Here is a 17319-nt window from a genome sequence, read left to right on the forward strand (position 1 = left end):
GTGGGTGTGAAACCCCTACATTTCTGGTGCAATCATTCTGCTCTTCTTTAGAAATTAGTTGAGTGAAGTTGATGTGTGTTCAGTTAAAGTGTCGCATGACCTCATCATCATCATCATCATAATAATAATAATAATAATAATGTTTAATTTATATAGTGCCTTTCCAGAGCTCAAGGATGCTTTAAAATGGCAATAATGACAATAATGCATAAACAACGAACAATCACGGACGGACAAACACAAAAAAATGAAAAAACACAGTACTGATAGTACAGTCACTGAGAGCAAAATGCATAGCAACAGATACGTTTTGAACTCGGAGATGCTGTGATCCTGCGTAGAGTCAGAGGGAGAGAATTCCAGATCTTGGGTGCTACTACAACATACAAAGACTTGCCACCCATTGTAGAGAGACAAGATCTTAGATCAGATAGGAGTCCGAACCCAGAGGACCTGAGAGAGCGGGTCGGTTTGTAAGGGGGAAGCAATTCACTAAGATGATAAATGATAAATAAACCTGTTCCTGGAAGAGCCCAGAGTTTGTTAGAGAGCGCAGCTCCTAAACACGGCGCTATCAGAACACATCCGGGACAAAGTTTAGTTAAAATATAAATCGGGTGCACCCATTATTTAAAATATATATATATATATATATATATATATATATATATATATATATATATATATATATATATATATATATATAAATAATATGGCATAACTGAGAAAGTGAAGCATTACACAAATACTGTGGGTTGTTTCATAACATATCATTCTAGTTAAGTTCATTTCAGTTCCAGGTTGTAACAGTAGAAAATGTGGAAAAGTTCAAGGGGGGTGAATACTTAGTTATACAAGCTGCTGTAAATGCTTTTGCGTTAATGGTATCTCGATACACAAGGCTAAACCACTTGTATTTGGACAAGACGCATTCATTCGAGAGCACACACACACACATACATGCGCACACACCTATGTATCCATACACACTGTTCTGTGAAAGTTTATTCATACTTTTCTTTGACCTTCACAAGGTCTAACCAGTTTTTGCTTCTTTTTCCTTTTTTAAGATATTTGGGGATGCTCCTAGCGCTTGTCCATCCTCGACTCTCTCTCCGCTCACCGCTCCAACGCGTCAGTCTAAGAAGCAGGCACGCCAGAGCCGCCCGCTGGCTGTGTACAACCCCCTGGACATCCACACAGGTACGTGAGGCTGAACACTCATTCATGGGAAGCAGGAACGAGTGAGCTGCACAAATAATTCATCTTCGCCTTGACAGTCGTTTGGGTTGCTATTTAACCCTGAGGCTTGGAGAAGCTAAGGCGTGTCTGGACCACAGGTGGCACTAAAAACATGCACAAGAAGTAGTGACTAGTGAATATATATATATATATATATATATATATATATAATATATATACACATTCAGAAACTAATTGGTACTCAGACAATTTCAACTCAAGAAAAACTCAGTTAGCAAGGTGTTAGTAAGTTAAGTTACTAATGTAGTAAGTTAGTAAGGTAAGGTATATTAATTTATTATAGACTAAGCTAAGTTACTAAGATAAGTTAGAAATGTGCAGTAAATGAAGTCAGTATGTTAAGATAAGCTAGTAAGGTAAGATAGTAGGGTAAGTAAGTAAGGTGAAGTAAATTGAGTAAGTAATTGAAGTTATTAGGATGAGTTTGTAAGGAAGGTTAGTAAGTTAAGTTACAAAGATACGTTTGTAAGTTGGTAAAGTAAGTTAGTAAGGTAAATTAAGTCACTACGGTAAAATCAGTTAGTAAAGTAAGTTAATGTGTTGTATTATGAAGATAAACTAAGTTAGTAAGTTACTAAGATAGGTTAGTGAGGTAAAAAAAATAATAACATAAGCTTGTAAGGTACGTTATTAAGGTATTTCGCAATGTGATGTAAATTTAGTAAGTAATTTAACTTATTAAAATTTGTTTGTAAGGTAAGTTTGTAAGTTAAATTACTAAGATACGTTAGTAAGTTAAGATAGAAGGTATGGTAAATTAAAAGACTAAGGGGCATTCAATTAGTAAGGTAAAATAAGTTAATATTGTATGTTAATAAATTAAATGACTAAGTCAGTAAGGTAAATGATTAAGTTAATAATAAAAGGTAAGAAGGTCAGTTAGTAAGGTAGGGTAATTAAGTTCATTAAGTAAGTTGAATAAAGTTATTGTGATGTAGTAAGTTAGTAAGTACAAATACTAAGATAAATTGGTAAGTTAATTTAGTAACTTAAAGTAACTTAATTTATTAAGTAAGTTAAATTGGTGAGTGGGTTAAATTGGTAAGGTAAGTTAGTATGGTTAGGTATGTTAGTTATTAAGGTGCATTATATAGTAACTTAAAGTACATCAGGTGTGACGGTAAAGGGGTGAGGTAAGTTAGTAAAGTAACTTAGTAAGATGCATTTGTTAGTAAGGTATGGTACACAAGTTGGTAAGGTAAGCTAGTAAGCTAAAGTATGTTAGTGAGTTAAGTTACGAACACAAGCTAGTACGGTAAATGAGAAGGGTGGGGCAAATGAAGTTAAGTTGTTATTACAGTCAAGTAAGTTACTAAGTAAAATTACTAAGATAAATTTAGTAAACATTTAGTAAGTTAAAGTAAATTAAGTGAATGGGGTAATTTAAGTTAATAAAGGTAATTAGTAAGGTATATTGGATACTAAGATAAGGTTCATCAGGTATTAAGGCAAGTTAGTAATGTAAGGTGTGCAAGAAAGTAGGGGATTAGTAAGATATTGTTAGTTAGTAAGTTAAAGTATGTTATGTAGTAGCATAAGTTAGTAACGTGTAAGGCATGTTAGTTAATAAGGTAAGGTACAACAGATAGTATGGTAATGTAGGTTAGTTAGTAAGGTAAAGTGCATTAGTGTATGGTGTGTTGGGTTGTAAAGTAAGTTAGTAAAGTTAAAGTAAGGTACAATAGTTAAGTTATTTAGTTAAATAGGTAAGTTATTAAGGTTAAGTATGTTAGTAAGCTAAGTTAGTAAGGTAAGATGCATTATATAGTGAGGTAAGTTAGTAAGGTACATTAAGTGGTAAGGCATGTTAATTAGTAAGGTTAAAGTTAATAAGTTATAAGTTAAGAAATCTTACCTTAATCTTCAGAATTGAGTTCATGCGTTAATGTTAATTAGAGTAATGTGTTTTCTGTTTATGAGACCAGCTACTGTGAAACAACTTACTGAGAGAGTCGAGTTTTTATTTGCGTTTCTTTCAGAATTGTGGAAATAATGATTTTTAATTTAAAAGAAGGTATAAAAGGCAGATCTATCGGTATCGGCCGATATCACTCTGAATAATCGCTTATCGGTATCGGCTGAGAAATTTAGTATCGGTGCATCTCTAGTTCTTAACTGATTAAAGACCCACAGCGAGAAGGAAAATGCAGCAATGTTGGAGACGGACTAAACACTGCATGTATGAAAACACCCTAAACCACACATAGCACACACAAAAAATCCCTATTTGGCTGATACTATGGTCTATGAAGAATGATGGTGTGATTTTTATGAAGCTTAGGGCCAGGTGAGTGTGTAGGCTGTACGTCTCTGTCACAAGCTTCAGCCAGCAGTGTGTTATAAGTGTTGTTCCATCAGAAAGTAGGCCAAATCCACACAGCAGATCCCCTTTAAATCCTGAGACATGAATCTTCCAAGAGTGTCTATAATAGCCTTGATCCTCACCACTACTGTGTATGACTGCAGTAAAATATACAGTCATGACTCGTAATCTTTCATCAGAGTGACCTCTGACCATATACACAAGTCACACGTATGTGATCTCTGAAGTTCCTTAGCTGCAACTGTGTAAGATTCAGGCTTTTAATTTAAAAAAAAAAAAAAAAATCGTCTTCCATTTCTGAATAGTACAATTCAGTAGAAATACAATAACAACCAGAGAAGAGGGTAAAGATGTATGTAGATACTTATGGTTTTTATTAGTTAAATATTAAAACCACAACATCTGTATTTTTTGTTTTTCCGAAGCTTTTTCCAGGCTCCCTCTTCAAATTCTTGCAGGATAAAACAGGTTTTGACATTTTATAATCCCTTTGATTATTTACTTGGCTTCTCTTTAGATTTTGGCTTTGCTGCTGCTGCCATCATATTAGGTCCAGAAAACTAGCATTGCTGGGGGAGGAAATTGTGATTGCACAAGCTAATTTAAAATGACAGGGGTTTTTTTTTTTTTTTTTTTGTCTAATGTGGATTCACACTCGGTCGCTTCTTAACACATGCAGATCAGTCTTGTACAGGACAAGTTGCATATTGTTCTGCAGATATAAATGGACAACAGGGGATAAGGGGAAGATGATGTCGGAAAAACAGTTAAATATTTTCACAAGCCTTGGACTGAATGTTGAAATAGATCTGAAAAATCCATATATCTTTACACAACATCTATAATTGAATACAAAGAGGCCAGGGTTATAATTTATAAAAAAAAAAAAAAAAAGTTTCTATCCTCTTAGAAAAAATATGAATTTTTAAAAAGGGTTAGACAGTTAGTGTGTATGTTTTACAGATGTTCAGTACGGTAGTGTTTGAAAAGATAGTAAAAACAGGAAAAAAGTAAGGTCATAAGTTACTAATGATGGGTTTGTAAAGTAGGATAGTAAGTGAAGTTAATAAGGTAAGCTAGTAAGGTTTTACAGATGTTAAGTTCAGTATTTTTCAGTAAAATAGTGTTTGCAAAGATACTAAACAGGAAAAAAGTAAGTTATAAAGATAAGTTAGTAAAGTAGGTTAGTACGGTAGGTTAGTACAGTAAGGTAAATGACATTAGTAAAGTAAATTGTTATGGAAATTATGTTAGTAAGGTAAGTTAAATTATTAAGGTAAATCAATAAGGTGTTAGGTTACGGTAAATAAAGTTAATAAGGTGAGTTGGGTAATTTAGTAAGGTTTTACAGATGAAACCTATGTTAGTTATGTATTTTACAGTAACATAGTGTTTGAAAAGATCCTAAAAACAGGAAAAAAATAAGGTCATAAGTTACTAATGATAGGTTTGTAAAGTAGGATAGCAAGTGAAGTTTCTATGATGAGTTAATAAGGTAAGCTAGTAAGGTTTTACAGATGTTAAGTTCAGTATTTTTCAGTAAAATAGTGTTTGCAAAGATACTAAATAGGAAAAAAGTAAGTTACTAAAGATAAGTTAGTGAAGCAGGTTAGTACAGTAAGGTAAATGACATTAATAAGGGAAATAGTAAGGTAAGTTAAACTATTGAGGTAAATCAATAAGGTAAGTTGGTAAGTTACTGTAAATAAAGTTAATAAGGTGAGTTGTGTAAGTTAGTAAGGTTTTACAGATGAAACCTATGTTAGTTATGTATTTTACAGTAACATAGTGTTTGAAAAGATCCTAAAAACAGGAAAAAAAAATAAGGTCATAAGTTACTAATGATGGGTTTGTAAAGTAGGATAGCAAGTGAAGTTTCTATGATGAGTTAATAAGGTAAGCTAGTAAGGTTTTACAGATGTTAAGTTCAGTATTTTTCAGTAAAATAGTGTTTGCAAAGATACTAAATAGGAAAAAAGTAAGTTAGTAAAGTAGGTTAGTACGGTAGGTTAGTACAGTAAGGTAAATGACATTAGTAAGGGAAATTGTTAGTAAGGTAAGTTAAATTATTTGGTAAATCAATAAGGTAAGTTACTGTAAATAAAGTTAATAAGGTGAGTTGGGTAAGTTAGTAAGGTTTTACAGATGAAACCTATTTTAGTTTTGTATTTTACAGTAACATAGTGGAAAAACTTTGTTTAAAAGCACCCTTTCTGAATGTGATAGAAATATTCTCCAAGGACTTGCTCACCCTTCTTTTTGGCTTTTGGATTCTCTCAGTTGTATCTGCCTCGGTTCTTCCGGACATATCTAACAGAGTGAGAGGTTCAGAGGGGAGAATGTTGTTTTTCAAATATTTTTTCAGGACAATCTTTGAACATTCATTTTTTAAACATCTTAAAGTTGCGTTTTAATAGAGAAATTACAAGATGGAGGTATTTTTTTTCCTATTAAAAACACAACACACTAAACCAATGGTTATTAAAGTCCATAAATAAATGACAAAAAAAAAAAAAAACCTCTGACAGCAAAATATTATTGTACACATTTAAATGTATGTAATTTAAAATAAAATACTTAATTTGTAAAATAAATTTATACTCAGGAGGTTTTTTGGGTTTTTTAAACGGTTAAAGAGATCCTTGTCTGTAAAAAGTTTGAGAATCTCAGCACTAAACTATTGGGTTTTTTTTTGTTGTTGTTGTTTCTTTGTTTGTTTTTGTTTTGAATTTTTCTGTAGCATATTTGAGCCACACTAATATCATAAACAATCGTAAACAGCCGTTTATATATGAGCGTATAATTACAGCAATGTTAAAATAGCAGCCGTTAACCATATTTGGATTGGTGTTTTTATTTATTTCATTGTATTTTATTGCATTATTTATTATATTAGTGTTATTATTTCATTTATTATTATTATTATTTTGGTTTCATATATTTTTTATTGTTTTCCTTGCATTGGCTTCTAGTAAAGACGGTACAAATGATAAAAGGTTACACAACCCAAACTGGGCAGTTGCTTGAGTGACTCTTCCAAATCATCCATCATTTCGTGATTGCCGGACGCAATTAGAAATTCTCCAGACACCCGACTAAATGCGGCGTTTAGCGACGGTCAGAAATGTTTCCCAATGTAAAACGCCTATAAAATCAGAGATCTCTATCTGAATGGGACTGAAATTAGCAGACCACCCTGAGTTTGCTTAAGGAAAAAATAAATAAATAACTTTAAAAAAAAGAAAGAAAGAAAAAAAAAACACCTAAACAAAAACAGCAGGTATTTTTGGTCTGGAATTTCCCACTGGTGGAACGGGACATTTTAAATCAGTGCTGATATAATTATCACCTGTAAGCCATGGGATTAGCTCCAAGTTTCAGTATGGTCACATTCACATTACAAGAGTCTTTTGATGTTTTGTTTAGATCAGATCTGGCTGTCTTGAAGGTCCACGTTCGTAAGCACAAGTTACAAGTCATGAAAATGAGTGCGCCTGTTTTCCCGAAACACCCCGAGTACACACACTAATAAGTTTTGATAAGCTCCTTTCAGCATTGCTCAATTCCTCAAATATCTTTCCACCGAGTATAGTCACTGCTGTCACTGTCCTCCATTTTCATTTTGCAGTGTAGTTGACACTTGATGATGGCGACGACAGTGACGTGAGCATGTCAGTCCCTGCCTGACCGGTCTCGGACATGTCCTATGACCACCTATGACACGTACGCTACCACATACCAAACTTAAATTAAAGTCTTTCAGTTATACGGTAGACCGATCTTTGCTGTCTTCCTGTTATAACGAGCGGTTTTTGTGGGCGGAGGTCTGAAAATACTCAGCGACTGGTATCACACGCTTCGGAGGGAGCGATGTGCCGATCTCGAGCTTCCTAAAGCATCGGAAGTGATAACGTATGATGTGGCTGAGACGTGCGAGAATGAGAATCAGCTGAAAACGGGTCTTAAAAATGAATAATGATTTTGGGGAAACCAACAGGGACAAATCTGAAATGTGAAAAACACACACTCGCACACTAGCTCACAGCTCGAGCTTTGCAGCTGAGCTCGAAGTGCAGCTGGGTGATGGTTATGTCATACTTCAGAGATGTTTTTGCACCATTTGAGCGTAAATGAGACCAGTCATGCAAGCTGTAGTGATTTTGAATCTTTTATTCAATCTTAAAGGAAAGAAAAAAAAAAAGAAGAAAAAAAAGTCTTTACTCCTTACTGTATTTTAATCACACACGCCTTTGTCCCACCTTCAGGTCATTTCGTTACTCTGTATCACCTCATATTGTATTTATTCAAGTCATGACTAAAACAAAACCCTGCCCTGTCTCCTGTGCAGTGTCTCCGTCCTCTGAGAATGTCTCTCTGACCCCTGACGAAGCCTCTCTGGACAGTAATGAATCCGTATCCTCGCAGTCCTCTACGGCGTCGACCTCAGAAACCCCTCCGGAGAAGTCCAAGAATCCCCATGGCAACACCGTAGCCACCCAACAGAACTCCGGGTAAGTGAATGAATTCCAGATGGTTCATCGGGCGTTCTCAAACATCGGGATCTCATCGATGCCCTGGTCGTTTTGTACGTTGTTTAGAAATATTTTTATTAAAAAAAAAATGACACTTAAATTTTTGATTGTATTTCGCCAACTTTTTATTCCGCAGCATTTTAAAAACGTTGTCCATGCCTTTATTGACTCATTTCTGACTGGTCCTTCCTAACAGTTTGTCTGTACATTGGGTATGGTCTAAATACCCAGCCATCTTCTTCAATTGCGTTGTGTGTGTGTTTTTAATCGACAGCGTTCGTCCAGAGGACTCGTGTAGTTTCTTGGGATGTGTCGCACACTCTCCTCTCATACTGGCTTTATGAATAATGAAGCTGTTTTCCTTCCAACGTCCAGTTAGGTCAGGGGCTGAGTATTTCGCCATGTTGCTGTTTTTGTTTGGTAGGATCTTTTTAGTTTCTCAAGTTCTCCGTGTTTCTGTCTGTGTGTCTTTGAGTGGCTCTGTGCTTGGGGCAGTTGGCCAGAGCTGAATGATGATGTAGAATCTAACAATATTGGGTTATGCTGGTGAATTCGGCTCTCCTCTCTCTGTTATAAATGCAAGGATTCTTTTTCCTGATTATTATTATTTATTTTTTTTTCCCTCTCATTTTCCTGCATCCTCCTCACTTGGTTTATTCTGCCCCCTCCCCCTCCCATCTCCCTTGCTGATTGGTCAGATACAGGAAAAATGGTGGTCAGAAAGTGTTATATGATGATATACTGGCCTCTGATTATGTTAAATTAAAGGAAATTAAATTAAACTGCATTAAAATGGTAGTCAACAACAGTCACATGATAATATACTGGTGTCTGAGATCGTCAGAAGCCGTCACATTTCGCAGCAGAAATCGCAGCCAATATCAGTCACATGGTAACATACTGGCCCTCTGATTGGTCAAATGCAGAAGAATGGTAGTCAAAAGCAGTCACGTGATAATATTTTGGCCTCTGATTGGTCAAGTACATTAAAATGGTAGTCAGCAACAGTTACATGGCAATATTTGGCCTATGATTGGTCGGATAAAGAAACCACGGTTGTCAAAAGTGGTCAAAGGATAATGTACTGGCCTCTGATTGGCCAGATACAAAGAAATGGTAGTCAAAAGCAGTCACGTAATAATGTACTGGTGTCTGAGACAGTCAGAAGTGGACACATAACAATTCAAGACAATTATATTATAAAGATAAAGAAAAATGCTAGCCACAATCAGTCATATGATAATATACTGGCCTCTGATTGGTCAGATACTTTAAAATGGTGGTCCAAATCAGTCACATGATAATATACTGGCCTCTGATTGGTCAGATACTTTAAAATGGTGGTCCAAATCAGTCACATGATAATATAGTGGTCTCTGAGATAGTCAGAAGCAGTTCCATAATCATTTGCTGACCTCTGATGGGACTTAAACAGTACCGAATGAGATACAGAAAATGGTAGTCAAATGAATAACATACTGCCCTTTGATTGGTCGGATAAACACTGGTAGTCAAAAGCAGTCACATGATGATATACTGGCCTCTAATTTGTCAGATACAGAAAAACAGTAGCCCCAAGATTTTGGGAATGTTAAACAGGAAGTTCTTGTGGATTATTTCTCCAAACACAGCAGGAGAACTTCTGTTGTCAGTAGTTCACCCTTCGAGGCAGACAAGTGACCGAGCCATGCAGTACCATATTGTATCATGCAGTTTTTAGACACATTAAAGCAGAAAATCCATCTCCACTCCACATCCGTTTCCCTCTGCTTAACGTATGAAAGGTCAGAATCCCGACGAGCACAGCTTTTGATACAGCAAGGGATGAAGCAACCTAACAGACCCTTGTCCAGCGAGGATTCGCAGATTATTATTATTATTATTATTATTATTATTATTATTATTGCAGACACAGAGATGCAGATAGTGCATGCTGGGTTCGGAACAGCATTCGTGCCATGCCGTGGTGGAAAAGTGTGATTGGTGCCTCACCCACTGACACGCTGGTCCTTCGGTCTCGCCCACTCGTTCATTCACTCACTTTCTCACTTCTTCACTCTATCACTCATGCTTCAGTCTGTCACTGACTCACTCTCTCTGCCCCTCTGTCCCCAAACAACAACATCCCAGTCTGCATACAGGCGTCTGTCTTCCTGTTCCCAGTCCCTGTCTTCTTCTCTATCTCTCTCTCCCTCTAACCCCCTCACTCTTCTGTATCTCTCGCTCATTTTCTCTCTTTCTCTGTGCGTCATTTGTCACTTGGCCTGGAGTTATGATCACAGACGGGGCTTTGCTTATGTAACACTGCTCTCTCTCTCTCTCTCTCTCTCTCTATCTGTCGCTCTCTCATTCTCTCTGTCTCCATCTTTGTTTCTTTTTCCCTCTCTCTCTCTCTCTCACCCTCTCACCTCTCTCCCTGTCTCTCTGTTAGTCTCTTTCTGTCTTTCTCTTTCTCCCACTCTGGGTTTTCAGCCTAAGCTAGTGCAGGAAATGGCGCGCTGTAATGCAGTAAATCCTGCTCTTGCGTGTGTGTGAGTGAGAGGGAGAGAGAGACAGGTGGCCGCACTCCTCTCACTGTAAACACAGCTCGTGCAGGGAGGACATTCGGCTTATTTACTCATCTAACGACCTCCCCGCTGCTGTCCACTGACTCACTGTAGTACAGTCTGTACATCCCAATGCATTTCTCTATACAGCACAGTGCAAACGTTTACATCCCGTGAGGGGAAAAAAATAGACAAATCTAATTCATAACAGCAATACGGTGTCAAAGATTGTCCTTATTATCATGACAAAGTGGCGCAGGAGAAAATCATTCACCGTATCGCCAGGAGATCGCGAGTTCGAATCCCAGTGATGCCACAGCCACCTGTAGCTGGGAGCCGAGAGAGAGTGGGAGGGGCATACTCTGTCTCCCCTGTCGATCACAGAGATGTTAGCCAATCGTGGGGCTCTGTGAGCTCATGTATGTGGAAGAGGGCGGAGATATATATATATATATATATATATATATATATATATATATATATATATATATATATATATATAATATGCAAGCCAGCACTCTCCAATACTCCAAACCTCCATTTAAACTGTGTTTCTGATGATTTTGTTTGGGATTATTTTCAATGTGCAGGAGACACACACATTTTATTTTTAATACTGTGGAATTCTAATTTGTTTTTTAGATAAATTATACATTCAAGTTTTGTTTATTTATTTTTTTTCATAGAAAAACCCTACCTTGTCTTATCTTATGTTGTCTTGTCTTTTCTTATCTTAATTTGTCTTGTCTTATGTAGTCCTGTCTTATCTTACATTGTCTTGTCTTTTCTTATCTTAATTTGTCTTGTCTTATGTAGTCCTGTCTAATCTTAACGTGTCTTATCTTATCTTATGCTGTCTTGTCTTTTCTTATCTTAATTTGTCTTGTCTTATATAGTCCTGTCTAATCTTAACGTGTCTTATCTTATCTTATGCTGTCTTGTCTTTTCTTATCTTAATTTGTCTTGTCTTATGTAGTCCTGTCTTATCTTAACGTGTCTTATCTTATCTTATGCTGTCTTGTCTTTTCTTGTCTTAATTTGTCTTGTCTTATGTAGTCCTGTCTTATCTTAACGTGTCTTATCTTATCTTATGCTGTCTTGTCTTTTCTTGTCTTAATTTGTCTTGTCTTATGTAGTCCTGTCTTATCTTAACGTGTCTTATCTTATCTTATGCTGTCTTGTCTTTTCTTGTCTTAATTTGTCTTGTCTTATGTAGTCCTGTCTTATCTTAACGTGTCTTATCTTATCTTATGCTGTCTTGTCTTTTCTTTTCTTAATTTGTCTTGTCTTGTCTTATGTAGTCCTGTCTTATCTTAACTTGTTTTATCTTATCTTATCTTATGTTGTCTTGTTTTGTCTTAATTTGTCTTGTCTTATGTAGTCCTGTCTTATCTTAACTTATCTTGTAGTGTCTTCACTTATTTAATCTTGGCTTATCTAGTTTCATCTTATGTAGTCTAATCCATATCCTGACTTATCCTGTTGTCTTGTCTTATTCAGTCTTGTCTTATTCGGCTTTGTCTCGTCATATCTCGTCTTATCTTGTTATATCTTGTCTGAATTGTCTTGCTGTGTCTTATGTTGTTGGGTCTTATTTTATCTAGTCTCGTCTTTTTTTTTTTCTTATTCTTGTCTTATTTTGTCCTATCGAGTCTTGTCCTATCCTGTTTCTTCTTGTCTTATAGTGTCTCCTCTTATCTAGTACCATATTGTATCTTGTCTTATTTTGTTTTAGCCGGTCTTATCTTACCTCTGACTGTTACAAAACACTGACACTGGAGACTCCTTCCAAAATACCAAATTGAACGACTTCTCACAGAAAACTTCACCAAATCAACAATTCCACGTTGTTGTTGTTGTTGTTGTTGTTTTTTCTTTTAATCCATTTCTGTTCAGCCATAAACGTGAATGAGCTGTTAGAAAATGATAGAAAAAAATATAACGTATTGCAGGTACATTTAGTATAAGCCTGTGATTTGCATTACAGCCAGAACTGGTGTCAGAGCTGCTGTTACGGCAAACGAATCAACACGTTCTGACCAATCAGAACTCAGCAGCAGGTTTTCAGGTTTTTGTAAAGTGACCACTCGAACAGCATTGATTTGTTCATGATGTGTTTACTAATGAGCCACAGCTCTTTATCTGTATCCTACGTATCCCATTATAGCACCTATATCCCATTTCCTGTGCATCTCCTTAAGAACAGAGGAGCAGCAGCGGGTTTGTGTTTTGGGTCTCCGTCTTTTGTTTAAGTCTCGATTCTCTTTTATAATCCGGCCTCAAATTGGGCCCGTGGTTAAGGATCGCCGTAATAAGGCCTCGTGTACGCGCTTCCAGCACGGCTGCTATTTTTACAGCCTCGAAATGAGAGCAATTTCCCTCACTTTGGCTTAGTCGTAATTGTAAAAGCAATTTAAGGTAAAAAAAAAAAAAAAAAATTCCTCTTCGGTTCTGCCGGTTGCCGTGGCAACCGTATCGGATTTTCATTTTTTGCCCTTTGTTTTAAGTTGAGGTCGAGGCAAGGCGAGGCTCTGATTCACACGAGGTAGAGTACAACCTGGAGTGGAGCAGCTGGGTGTTTCCATGAGTGCTGTACTGAAGTTTTAAAGCTGTGTGTGTGTGTGTGGTGGGGGGGGGGGGGGGTTTGTTTTTCCCCAAACCTGATAAAGTGTGTACAAAATTGTGGGTAAATTCTGTGAATAACGTGTGTGTGTAAATATAAAAATGAGTACGTGTGTGTGTGTGTGTGTGTGTTGAAGAAGAAGGCATGTTAAAGAAGAAGACTGTGACGTATGCGTATGTGTTTTTGCCAAGTGCCAAGCATGCAAGTGTACGGCTGAGTTTAGGTGTGGGGGTGTGTGTGTGTGTGTGTGTGTGTGGTTAATGAGTGGATTTGGTGCACTGCAGCGCTGCTGAAGCTTCATGCTGATGTGCAGCAGCTGAGGATTCAAACACCCTGCTGCAGAGCAATAAATCACCCCCTTACACACACACACACACACACACACACACACACACACACACACAGTTTCACTCTCTATGTGTTATCTCTCTCTTTGTCGCTTTCTGACTTTATCTGTGTCTTCATTTCAGATTTTCTCTGTAAACTTTATACACCTCCATGTGTATACACTTTCTCTCACTCTCTCTCTCACTCTCGTTATCGCTGTCTCTCTTCTGCTTATTCTGTCTCTCTCTCTGTCTGTCTCTCTCTGTCCTCTTTTATTTCTCTTGGTCTCTCTCTCTCTCTCTCTCTAGTGCTCTCTCTCTCCCTCCTCTGTCTCTTTCCATCCCTCTGTCCTTATTTATTTCTCTCTCTGTCTCTCTCTCTCTCTCTCTCTCTCTAGTTATCCCCCCCCCATCACTCTCTCACCCGTGCCCTTGTGCAGAAACAAAAGGATGCTTCAGTTTCACTTTCTCCCACAATGCATCTGTCACACAGTGAATTAATGAAGGACAGCATCACATCTTGCACTCTGCGAGTTATTTCTACAGTCCGCAACAAAAATATGTGCACCCTTTTATACAAACAAGAAGGAGCATGTGCTCATTTGTGCTTTAGCCTAACGTGGTTGTCTAGTTACCTACAATATTATTGGCACCCTCAAATACATGAGTGGAATTAATTTAATATTTAATATTGTATTATACAATTTTTTAATTGTATATTTTAGATTTATTTTTGCATTGTTTTTATTGCAAACAGGTGTCATGGAAGTGTATCATCTTTCTACATAATCTGATGATAAATTCGTTCATTGTAAGTTTTCTCGCGCTTCCTCAGATTCCTCTAGGGGGGAAAAAAACATTTTTATTCGGGTTGCGAGAGCAGCCACTGATTTTAAGGTTTGCTTTCACTCCTCGTCTTAGAATGTGCAAGAAAAGAAATATTACACACAGCACACATCATTGGGAGAAAAAAAAAAGGTACCATTTCTCATGAGTTTTATTTGTTTTTTTGACTATAATAGTAAACTCTAATAGTATTAGTAGTAGTGTTTATTCTCACTTCGTAGTAAGAGGGAGGAAATTCATTTACAAAAAATAAAAGCAGAAAGAAATATTTGAAAAGAAGCTTGACAACGTCAGTTAGTGCCAATGATGAGGTTTTATTTTAGAGCTGTGTGAATGTGGTGATTAGTATACAGTTTAGAGTAGTTTCGCTTTAAGAAAAAAAAAAAAATCTGAGCCTTTAAAAAAAAAATAAATAAATAAATAAATAAAGTGAGTGGTGGCTCAGTGGTTAAAAACGTTGGTCTACTGATCAGAAGGTCATAAGTTCAAATCCCAGCACTGTCAACCTGCCACTGTTGGGCCCTTGAGCAAGGCCCTTAACCCTCAACTGCTCAGTTGTGGAAATGAGATAAATGTAAGTCGCTCTGGATAAGCGCGTCTACCAAATGCCATAAATGTACAGGAAATGGATATATATATATATATATATATATAGAGAGAGAGAGAGAGAGAGAGAGAACACTTTACTGACTGTTATTTTTTATTATTATTATTATTTATTTTCATTTAATTCATTAATGAAAAATGTAAGCATTTAAAATGAATACATTCGCATTCGACACAATTGTTAGTTTATACGTTGTTGACGATTAAATAAATAAATAAATAAATCAGACAATTGGAATTTATTACCTTTCACATAAAAGAAAAGACAAAAATTCCAACAAACTCTTAAATCTTTTATATTTAAGTATTGACCTTTTTTCTTTTTTTTTTCTTTTTTTTTTTTGCCAGATAGAACCTGATCGTTTCCAATGAAACAAAACGTCAGAAACTTATTAGATTTCAGATGTTGTAATTCTTGAGCATTTCGGTGAGACCTTGTTAAGGAATTGCAGTCGGAGAGAGACGTAGTTAACGTGTCTGTGAATTCTGTTGCTTTCTTTTTTCTTTTTTTCCTGTATGACCTTGTGTTGCTGCTAATATAATTGTATAATTGCTGTGTGTGTATATGTGTGTGCGCGTGTGCGTGGGTGTGTGTGTGCATTTGTGGTTGATTGTGTGCGTGCGTGTGTGTGTGTGTGTGTGCGTGCGTGTGGGTTGGATTAGAAAAAGAGAAGTAGGTTATTGTGGCCCGGTTCACAGCTCTCGTCCTATTTTCATCTTCGGCTGGATGTAGATGTATTTCACACAGTCAGTATGTCTTTAAGGAGGAAAAAAAAAAAAGAAAGAAAACGTTCATTAACAGCTGTGTGGTGTGATGCAGCCTGCCGCGAAGCAGAAGCAGCATGAAGCTGGCAAATTATTCACGATCATTATGTTTCTTTTCTACAGTATTGTTTAACTGACAAAAATGAATATTATACTGTACATCAGTTGCTGGGACGAGCAGACTTTGCATCAAAGCTATTAGAGTTTTTGTTTTGTTTTTTCGTTTGTTTGTTTGTTTGTTTGTTTGTTTGTTTGTTTTTCCCAGAGTTGCCTGATTCAGGTTCAGGTAGGTTTAACAGCCAAAAGGGGCGGGGGGGGGGCGGGCGATCATCATAAAACGGGAGTCATCTAACAGGAAAATAAGAAAAATTAGGAATCATAGTGTAACAGGAAAATGGGAGCGAGTGGGAATCCTATAACAAAATATAACGAGGGGCTTTAATGCTCAAGCCAAAACACGACCTATATACGGTACCGTGCAAAAGTCTTTATGCTGTAAACTTGTTTACATGTAACGTGGAAACTTGTTTACATGTTTCCACGTTAATAGAATACTATAAAGAGCAGTAAACAGTAATAAATGAAGCAAAGTCCATATCTGGTGTGACGTCCTTTTGCTTTTAAAAAAAAAAAAATTGTAGTCTCAGGTAGAATTAGTGCAGTTTTATAAGTAAGTTTTATTGAGCATCTTGGAGAACCAGTCACGGTTCTTCTGGAACTGAGAGGCGGCTGTGGATCAGGTGGTAGAGCGGGTCGTCCACTAATCGTAGGGTTGGAGGTTCGATTCCCGGCCCACGTGACTCCACGTGCCGGAGTGTCCTTGGGCGAGACACTGAACCCCAAGTTGCTCCCGATGGCAAGTTAGCACCTTGCGTGGCAGCTCTTCTACCGTGTGTGTGTGTGTGTGTGTGTGTGTGTGTGAATGAGAGCCTTTGTAAATGCGCTCTTTAAGTGCAGACCATCTTGCATTCTGGAGACTTTGACCGTCGCTCTTGTTTCTTATTGTTTTGTTTTTGTTTTTGTCTGAAAAGTGGTCTCACAAAATTTGCTGCTTTCTGTACTGACTGTAGCAAAACTAATGTTTGGAAATGGGAAATGTTTTTTTTTTTTTCGTTGTACTGACTCGATAATGTAGAAGTCATAAAATAAAAGTCTATAACAAAGTTTGTACAAAAAAACAACAACAACAGGGTGCCTAAAACTTGCACAGTACTTTATGTATGTGTGTTTTTGTCTTTTTTTTTCTTTTTGTATTCTCTCTATAAGAGTATGTAGACCTGTGTGTGTGTGCGTGTGTGAAATGCAGTAAATCTGAATGAAGAAGTCACGTGTGTGTCTGGTCGGTTTGTTTGTTGTTTATTTATGAGGTAACTGATTGATCAGTTTTGTCAGAGTGAGAGCGCAACAATGCCTCATTTATAAACTTCGGCTTACAGGATGTTTGTGTGTGTGTGTGTGTGTGTGTGTGTGTTAGTTATTGTCCTGCTGA

General features: G+C 36.8%; 1 protein-coding gene and 1 long non-coding RNA gene across 3 annotated transcripts in view; one reads left to right on the forward strand and one right to left on the reverse strand.

The window, feature by feature from the left end:
* The window catches only part of arhgap10 (Rho GTPase activating protein 10), a 102387-nt gene that overhangs the window by 72994 nt on the left and 12074 nt on the right, over nt 1-17319 (forward strand). For both annotated transcript variants that reach the window (XM_053622093.1, XM_053622094.1), the window contains exons 19-20: nt 1071-1203; nt 7935-8097. In XM_053622093.1, the coding sequence (XP_053478068.1) occupies nt 1071-1203; nt 7935-8097 (296 nt within the window). The remainder of the gene's footprint in view (nt 1-1070; nt 1204-7934; nt 8098-17319) is intronic.
* Nucleotides 4244-11101, reverse strand: LOC128606088 (uncharacterized). Its single transcript, XR_008385627.1, has 3 exons — nt 10111-11101; nt 5838-5896; nt 4244-4298 (listed from the first exon to the last, which is right to left on the reverse strand). It is a non-coding gene; the product is annotated as an uncharacterized LOC128606088 (long non-coding RNA).

The sequence above is a fragment of the Ictalurus furcatus genome, chromosome 3, assembly GCF_023375685.1.
Source record: "Ictalurus furcatus strain D&B chromosome 3, Billie_1.0, whole genome shotgun sequence".
NCBI classification, from domain to species: domain Eukaryota; kingdom Metazoa; phylum Chordata; class Actinopteri; order Siluriformes; family Ictaluridae; genus Ictalurus; species Ictalurus furcatus.